Source organism: Nannospalax galili, unplaced genomic scaffold (genome assembly GCF_000622305.1).
Source record: "Nannospalax galili isolate Female #2095 unplaced genomic scaffold, S.galili_v1.0 scaffold16, whole genome shotgun sequence".
In the NCBI taxonomy this organism is placed as follows: domain Eukaryota; kingdom Metazoa; phylum Chordata; class Mammalia; order Rodentia; family Spalacidae; genus Nannospalax; species Nannospalax galili.
The window spans coordinates 193585-203155 of record NW_008339910.1 but is presented as its reverse complement, the minus strand read 5'-3'; the positions used below and the strand labels follow the sequence as shown (position 1 = coordinate 203155).

Below are 9571 nucleotides of genomic sequence, written 5' to 3'. Positions count from 1 at the left end.
TTTTTTTTTTTTTTTTTTTTTTTTTTTTGCATTCCTGGGGATTAAGCCCAGGGTCTTGTGTATGGTAGGGCAAGTGCTTTACTATTTGAACCATAACCCAGCATTAGTTAATTTTCATTGCTGCCCCTCAGTTTTACAGTTTTATTAGTAAAACACTTTAAATTCAGAAAAGCATTTGTAAAATTATTTTCAGTTTGATGTTTGGTCACAACCTAGAAGAATTTAAAATCTTGCATATTTACAATTCCTTACAGGATTTCTGCTTTTTGCTTTCTACAAGAGCTGGGGGCTTAGGGATTAATTTAGCCTCTGCTGACACTGTTGTTATATTTGATTCTGATTGGAATCCACAAAATGACCTTCAGGCACAGGCAAGAGCTCATCGAATTGGGCAGAAGAAACAGGTATTTTAATTTTTGTTAATTTGACTTTTTTACAGTCTTTTCTTGTTCTTAAAAAAACATATTTTATGTGTACACTTGGCCAAGATAGCAGGAAGAAATAGAATAGCAAGGGACTCAGTCTACACAGTTACCCCCTCTGACCAAAATGAGAGAACTCTCTTTAAGTCAGGGTATGCATTCTGCGTAGATTGTAACTGTGGAATGGAATGATTTTTATTCAATCTGAAAACGTCATTTGTTGGCATTTTTTAACTTTTGACAGAGTAGTACAGGGCTACCTTTCTGTTACCATTTTTGTTAGGGGCTTACAAGATTCTATACAGAAGAGCCTGTTCCATTTAACAGATCCTATACAGCCACCTGGCACTGTTCCAGTAAAACACCCCTATATGGTAATACAATTTCTTTGACCTAGAGAGTTTGGGATTATTTAACTTTTGTCAGTTGGAGACATTTTAGTTCATGATAGGGCTTCTCCATTAATGTGGGGTACAGTTCATATACTTTTGTCATATATAGTATAAAATGTATGTACATGTGTAAAATATGATGAAAAATTAAAATCAAAGAAACCTGGTATAATATAAGATGGTCAGAGGTGCGTATAAGGTTTTTAATTTTTTTTTTTTTTTTTTTAAACAAAAATAAGCAAGTAAAATTTCCCTAAGAGTGTGAAAGAAAGAACAGTGTTAGAATAGTATCTTAAATGGTAAAACTTGAGCTTTAGCTATTTGGGCATATTTTTAAATTCTCATTTTACTTTAGACCATTAAAAACTCAATAGGGGACGAACTGATCTAGGTACTACTGTTTGAGCACCTGGGTTAGCAAAACAAATCCTTTTTACTGCAGTTTGCTTCTTCTTCGTGCCTATTTTTACAGGTGAATATATATCGTCTAGTTACAAAAGGATCTGTTGAAGAAGATATTCTTGAAAGGGCCAAAAAGAAAATGGTTTTAGATCATCTTGTGATTCAGAGAATGGACACCACTGGGAAGACTGTACTGCACACAGGTTCTGCTCCATCAAGGTGGTTACTTTACTGTAGAAAATGTCATTAGAGTCACCCTAAACTCATTTTTGTGACTATACCACTGTAAGTAGATGACTAATGTGCTGTATTTAGTGTGGATAACTGTATACTTTGGAGACAGCAAATTCTATCAGAGGCATACGCTCAGGTACCTGGATTCACCATTACAGATTTCTCATCCTTAGAGGACCTCTTTTTTTTGGTCTTCTTGAGACAGGGTCTCCCTGTAGCCCCAGCTGTCCTGGAACTCACTATGTAGACCATGGCGGCCTTGAACTCACAGAAATCCACCTGCCTCTGCCTCCCGAGTGCTGGGAGGACCTCTTTTTAACCTTTATTCTTCAAGTTCCTTTAAGTTTTAAAACAGACTAAACCTTGACTTCTTCATAGGTGACTATGTCAGCACACTGCAAGTGCCATTAAAACATTGCTGTTAATGCTGTATTTTTGTTTTCTCCTATTTTCAGTTCTACCCCTTTCAATAAAGAAGAATTATCAGCCATCTTAAAGTTTGGTGCTGAGGAGCTTTTTAAGGAACCTGAAGGAGAAGAACAAGAGCCCCAGGTTAAAAAAAAGTTGCTTCAGAATATGTGTTGTTACCTTGTTTGATAGGAGGGAAGGAGTCAAGTATCTTTAAAATAAGAATTTCGTTCTAATACAGGAAATGGATATAGATGAAATCTTGAAGAGAGCGGAAACTCATGAAAATGAGCCAGGCCCCCTAACCGTAGGAGATGAATTACTTTCCCAATTCAAGGTAGTTTTTCTTTTTTTCATAATTAAAAGTGGTGAAGGTTTAAACAACTGTTTTGATAATCTTTCTTTAGACATAATTAATAAGATACTTTTTATCCTAAAATTTTCTGTATTTTGTGAAAACTTTGTTATTTATGGCTAATTAATTACGTTTATTTGTGTAGGAGGAGTTTCTAATTCACACCCAGAATCATGGTCAATAAGTGGATCCCTACATATTTTAAAAAATAAATGAATGAATGAATGAATGGATGTGATCTTTATCCAGATTTTCATGACTGAAGACTCTTAACTCACTAAAAAAACAAAACTAGTTTTTAGTCTTTAAATATTTCTACATTATGCAATGAATTTTATACGCATCCCGTCTACTACTACCTCCCTTGAACTCCCTGGGTATCTTCCACTCTGCCTTCTTCCCAATACTGATTTTTATTGGAACAGTTTTCAGTATTAAGCTCAATTTAAGAATTAATCACAAATAAGAAAACTCCAGCAAATCAGCCAAAATAAGAAATTAATTAGTTGTTATCACTTAAAATATTCCTGGTTTGTAAGGGCTGAAGAGTTGTAAGAAGTCCTAATTCAATGCTAAATCAACTGACTTCATGGAGGAAGTTTGAGTAGTGTTTATTTTAAGAAACAAGTTCCTTTGCACCAGAACCAGTTTCTATAAACTGAAGTTTTTAGGGATCAGTTAGCATGTATTCATTCAACAAAGATTAACAGAGTACTTGAAGTACCAGGGACGTGGAAATGAATAAAATGTGATATCTGACAATAGAGGCTAAACTGTAGTGGGGGCAAGCCATAAAGTAGGAAGCCAAGATAGAAAGCTGTTTCAGTAATATGAAGATTTTGGAACTGTCATTCTGGGCTCAGTCTGGCAAATTCTCTTTTCCTGTAAGTTATACTGTTTGCCTTTGATTTGACTATTTACTTGAAAAAAATCACTAATATCTTCAATGAATATAGATTATTATTTTAAAAGATTTATTCATATGTATGAGTGTTTTGTCTGCATGTATGTATGTGTACCACCTTTGTGCCTGTTGTCCATGGAGGCCAGAAGAGGGTGTCAGATCCCCTGGAATTTCTGAGCTGCCATGTAGGTGCTGGGATGTGAACCTTGGTCTTCTGAAGTACTCTTTAACTACTGAACCATCTCTGTAGCCCAATTTAGATTATTTTTATACCAGTGAATTGGTTCTTACATGGTTAACACTACCTATTTTGTTTCATTTATTTTCATTATTGTTAATTTTGGGAGAGGTATTTTTGAGACAGGGTCTCCTTGTAGCCCCAGCTTTCCTGAAACTTGCTGTATAGACCAGGCTAACCTTGAAGTCACAGAGATTATTATTATTATTATTATTATTATTATTGATATGATTTCATTGTGTAGCACAGGCTTGCCTGAAACTTGTTACTCTCCTGCCTCAGCTTTCTTAGTTCTGTGATTACAGGCATGCACTGGTATGCCTGGCCTTATATTTTATATTTATAGACAGTTTTAATGAGTATTTATTGAATACTGTACTTAAGCCTTTAGATATTGTATTATTTTATCCTCAAAAAGTTAGTTTCTTTCCATTTCTTTAGAAATGGGAAGAAGCAGGGGTTTAGAGAGCCTGTTCATTTACCTATGATCTTAAGAACCTATTACTGACTTTTCATGTTCTCTTTTTATGAAAGGAGGATGTTGTTCTTTAGTACTTAGTAAAGAGTTAGGAATTCCTACAGAAGATTATTAAACATACTAATAATATAAATTACTATTTTGTTGTTATTTTGTTAACTGCTTCTAGTTTGAAGTCTTCTAGTTCTGATACAGTCATAATTATGTTGAAGCATTCCTGGGTGGAGGATTCCTAGATGTCATTTGGTTTGGTCCACTTTGTCCAAATGAAGAACTAAATCTTGATAATTAGCAGTCATACATAGTTTAGTTCAAAGTCATTATCTTGAGATTTAGGTTTTATTTTATTGAGATTATGGGAGGGGCACTAATGTTTGTTTCAGCTGGGATTGCTATCTGGGACTATAGGCATCAGCCATAGTGGTAGACAAATTAAGTTGTAGTACTATGTTCTGGCACGCCACGTCTCCTTTAAAACATAAATATTTAACTTAGGGATAAATTTTTTCTATTATACTTATACTGTTAAAATTCTGGAATTTATCAGGTTGCCAACTTTTCAAATATGGATGAAGACGACATTGAATTGGAACCTGAAAGAAATTCAAAAAACTGGGAGGAAATCATTCCAGAAGATCAAAGAAGACGATTAGAAGAGGAAGAAAGGCAAAAGGAACTTGAAGAAATTTATATGCTCCCAAGAATGAGAAACTGTGCAAAACAGGTGACTTTGTAACTTTGAGATATTGCTACATTATCAAGAGCATTGTATTGACCCTGGAATGCTCTTTTGTTTGCTTGGCTTATGAACAGTATTGATTCCTTCATAGTTTTTTTTTGTTTGTTTGTTTTTGTTTTTGCCTTTTAACATCTTGCATACTGTTTGCCTTCTAAAACAAGTTGCAAATTATTCCCTCCTGTTTTTGAGAATAATTTATGTAGAGCTAGGAATATTTCTTCCTTAAATGTTGGGATTTAATGTCAGGGAAACTATGTCTGTAGTTTTTGTTGTTGGAAGATTTCTAGCTTAATTTCCTTAGAGATACAGAATATTCAGGATATCTATTCCTTGGTGAGATTGACAGTTTCTTTTGAGGAATTTGTTCTTTTTCTCTAAGATACTGAATTTGTAGGCATGAGTTTTATAATATTTCCTATCATTTTAATGTTTTAGGATATTGAATAATGCCCTTCTTTCCTAATAGTGGCAATTTTTTCTTGATTATTCTAGGTAGAGATTAATCAGTTTTATTCTTTCAGTGAACCAGCTTTGTTTTATTGACTTCTATTTTTTTTTTTATTTATTTTTATTATATGTTAATGAATTATTTTGCTTTCATGCATCTAAGTGCACAAAGTTCATACTGGTGTTGGTAAAGGTCAGAAGAGGGCATTGTTCCCCTGGAACTGCAGTTTGAAGCGATTGTGAGTCACCTGGTGTGGGTTCTGGGCACTGAACCTGGGTCCTCTGCAAGAGTAGCAAGTGCTCTTTAACCACTAAGTCATCTGTTTAGTCATCTCTTAGCTTTCTTAATACTCAGCTTAGATACTGAATAGAGATTATTTTCTGTTACTAGTGTTCAGTGGTATAATTTTTCTCTTAAGCACTTCTTATTCTGAATTTGCCAATTTTAATCTGTTCTTTTCCTTCATTTCATAATACTTTATTATTTCACATTTTGGCTTCCTCTTTGATCCATAATTTAGTTGGGAGATTTCCCCCATTATGCTTATTAATGATGTCTCATTTAATTCTATAATGATCAGAGAACATCTTTTGAATAATTTGAATTTAAAAAATTAAGTTTGGTTTAAGGCCCAAATGAACAAAAACTTTAAATTTTTGGCATTAGTACTCTGCCAAGCTATTTTAAGATACTGCTTTTCAAGATTATTTGTCTTGCTGGGTATTGTGGCACATACTCTTAATCTCAGCACCCATGAGGTAGAGACAGAGGCAGAGAGATCTCTGAGTTCAAAGCCAGCCAGGGCTGCATAGTAAGATCTTATATACAAAAGAAAAAAAAATTGTCTTGATACTGAGATTTGGGGCGGGGGTACCTCACTCAATTTTGAACAAATGAGAAATTTCTTAGTCCCTTGTGATGTCCCCCAGGTTTTGAAAAAGTTTTTTTTTTTTCTTCTTCCTGTTAGGTCTTCTATGCCCTCAAGTCAGTAAGAAAGAGAAGGGTCTTACAGGACTTCCTGCTCATCCTGAAAAGGTTGACTTCTACCTTTCCCTAGGCTACACACTGGAGGACAGCTTTTCCAATCATCTGTTCTGCCAGGCTTTATTAAGTACCTAGTAGAGGTTTGTGGAGATGGTACTTTAGAGTAGGTGCAAGGCTTTCCTGAGTCTATCCTGTGTTCTCTTATTGGTTTATTCTCAGCCTTCAGCCATCATAGCTTGCTTAGTTCTCTGCTTGTATGGTGCTTGATTGCTCCCATCTGTGAGCCAGGGGTCAAATTTTATCACTCCTTGGAAATACTTTCCTTATAATTTAGATTAAATTGCCCTGTGATTTCAGTTTTGAGGTTTTTTAAAATTTTTGTTTTAATTTTAACTTTTATTTATTTTTAGTTATGTATTTATATATGTGGGCTTGTGCATGTGAGTACAGTGCTGGAGTTATAGGCTGCTGGGAACTGCCCTTGTGGGTGTTAGAAATTGAACTCAAGTCCTCTGGAAGGGCAGTATAGGCTTTTAACTACTGAGCCATCTCTCCAGTCCCCTGCTTTTTTTTTTTTCTAATAATTATGACACTGTAGATTAGATTTTCAGTTAGAGTGGAAACAATATTCCTTCTAACTTTATATAGAGCATGCAGAAATAGAGCCAAATAACAGTTTGGGGCCTAAAATTGCTACATATATTATGCTTGTGTTTGTGTTTGGTAGACTTTAAAATGATTTTTTTTAATTATTCACAGGAAGCATAACATACTAGACCTTTTGAAAGGGTGAGATGAGATTAAAATTAGTAAAATCTATTGACTTACACCTTCAGCACACACACAAGGCTTTGGACAAATTCCAGCGAAATGCTAATCCTATAACACAGTTTTGAATGCTTCTCAGCATTCCTTTGTGTGGATGTCTTGTCTGGTTTCTCTTTAGTAAATGCTTAGATTCCTAGTACTTTTTCTTTCTGTAAAGGATTTTAACTGGTCAGTATACCTTCATAGTTAAACGAAAATATGCCTAGAAGCAATGGTCAACAGGACAATTTTTAAGGCTTACAATATAGTTTTGCCAAACTATTCTTTGTCCTGTTTTAGATGAACACAAGCAATTCATGAGTTGTACTCATTTTTGCCCATTTTTGTGCTATTGCAAATAGTGTTACTACTACTTAGTGTTTGTCAAGTTGATAGATTTTAAAAAGAAATTGCATTTGATTATATTTTATTGCTATTGCGATCATAACATTTTGTGTTTGTCATTTAATTGTTGATTAATAACCACTGCCAAATTTTACAGAAAGGCTGGCCGTTTGCTTGTTAATTTATGAGTGCCTTAAATATTAAGCTATTGATAACCTTTTGTCATTAGCATGTTGTGTCATTCTCTTTTATTTTATTTTTGGAATAAAAGCTTTTACAGTCTTTCACAGTGTTTTTCTAGCTTTCTTTATGCTCAAATTGAATAAGTTCTGTATTTGAATTCTAGATAAGTTTCAATGGAAGTGAAGGGAGGCGCAGTAGAAGCAGGAGATACTCTGGATCTGATAGTGATTCAGTCTCAGAAAGGAAAAGGCCAAAGAAACGTGGAAGACCACGAACTATCCCTCGGGAGAATATTAAAGGATTTAGTGATGCAGAAATTAGGCGGTAAGAGGATATAAGGCCATTTTATTTTAATTTCATTTCTTTTAGAGCATGAAACTAAAGTATAAAAACATCCATCAATTTTTCAGATTAAAACAAATGTTTCAGAGGGGAAAAATAATATATATTTGAGTAGGGATTGGGTGTTTATTCTTTTAGATAAAAAAAAAAATCTATAGCCTTTGGGGGAAAAACAAGTATAACATCTAATGTTTGTATGTTATTTATTAACACAATTTAAATACTGAAGCTATTTGTTTTTATTAATGTAGTTTATTTAGAATTACTCTTTTGAATAATGCATTTTAACACATAATTTTAAATGCATTTAAAATTCATACTACATTTAAGATTTCCAGTATTACACATTTTTGGTGGGAATAATTAGTTCTATATTTTTCTTGTTTCTTAACACTGGGGTGATGCCTTTTTGAAAGTAGCCATGTATTTCTCAGGCTGCAGTGTCGCTCAACAGTACACCTCAGGCTTAGCATATATAAGAACCCCGGGTTATATCAGTATCACAAAAATAATAAAATATTATTTCTGATACAGCTAAGTAAAAATAGAAGATTGACCACATAGCATAAATTCTTGCCTGTGTTCAAAACACGCTTACTTGCAAAAATCTTGAAGGGGAATGAGATAGCAGCTTATTTTGTTTATGTAATAATTTTACAAGTAAAATTTGAGAAATGTTATTTTTATGTTTTAGAAGTTTGTTATTTCTTTCAAGTCATTTTTAACTCTTTTCCTTTAAATCATAGACCAGACAAAGTTCTTCCTCATTGTTCCTACAAGAAAACTAAATGCATTATTAGTTTTCATTAAGGGAATTTTTATGACCATCTGATTTGCTGGACTTTCTGTCTTTAGTTGAAGAAGTATTTCGTCTTCTACTTTCTGGATACTATTCCTCATCCATCAACCATTTAAGTTGTTTTGTCATGAAGTAAACTTTTTGCTTTCCATTGTTGGTATAATCATCTGAATTAAACCCTTTGGGTGCATTTTTATCAGCACTGGGAATGTGAAGAGACGTAATATGGTCACTATTCATTCTGGAGACACATCCCACTTCTGTCGTAGCTTTGAACCTTTTTTTTTTTTTTTGTCTTATGAAAATAATAAAGTAATTTCTAAAATAAAATTTAGCTTCTATTGTTTTATTTATATTGATATCTTCATCTTGGGTGATAAAATATTTTATTTGGTATAACTGTCTTAATTTTATTTATAGAATAATTTGATTTTTGATTTTTTTTTTTTTTAATTAGTAACAGTACCTTAAGTTTTGTAACGGAGACTTTTATTTGTTTTATTTTGGTTTTCGTTTTTTTGAGACAGGGTCTCATGTAGCCCAGGCTGGCCTTGAACTCCTGCTATCCCTGCCTCCACCTCCCAAGTGGTGGGATTGCAGGCTTGCACCACTATGCCTGGCTCTAACAAGTATTTCTTATTTATGCATTGTGAATATAAGTATGTGTGTCTGTGTATGCATGTTATTTGTAGTTGGTTTTTGCAGTGCTGGGAATCAAATCCAGGGCCTTTGTGCATTCTAGACTAGCTCTCTACCACTGAGCTACATACCCAGCCCACTTAAATATATATATTTATGAAACACATTTAAACCAAATATTTATTTTCTGTTAGGTTTATCAAGAGCTATAAGAAATTTGGTGGCCCTCTGGAAAGGTAAATACATGAGTCATTCTCATATAATTATGAAATGTGTAACATTGTTACGTTTATTTACTTAATTACCATTCAGTGAGTTACTTGATTGAATTTGCTTTAACAAACATAAAAAACAGTAGGAACAAAATTTCAGATTGATGATTAAAATGTGTTTTATTTTTAGTCTCGAATTTTCTCTGTGCAGCATACCTTAAATTGTGTTTTGGCAACTAA

At 33.6% G+C, this 9571-nt stretch overlaps 1 protein-coding gene across 2 annotated transcripts in view; it reads left to right on the top strand.

The window, feature by feature from the left end:
* The window catches only part of Chd1 (chromodomain helicase DNA binding protein 1), an 88875-nt gene that overhangs the window by 60430 nt on the left and 18874 nt on the right, over positions 1-9571 (top strand). For both annotated transcript variants that reach the window (XM_008834594.2, XM_029564259.1), the window contains 7 exons: positions 255-404; positions 1287-1435; positions 1906-2002; positions 2100-2195; positions 4381-4557; positions 7503-7663; positions 9314-9355. In XM_008834594.2, the coding sequence (XP_008832816.1) occupies positions 255-404; positions 1287-1435; positions 1906-2002; positions 2100-2195; positions 4381-4557; positions 7503-7663; positions 9314-9355 (872 nt within the window). The remainder of the gene's footprint in view (positions 1-254; positions 405-1286; positions 1436-1905; positions 2003-2099; positions 2196-4380; positions 4558-7502; positions 7664-9313; positions 9356-9571) is intronic.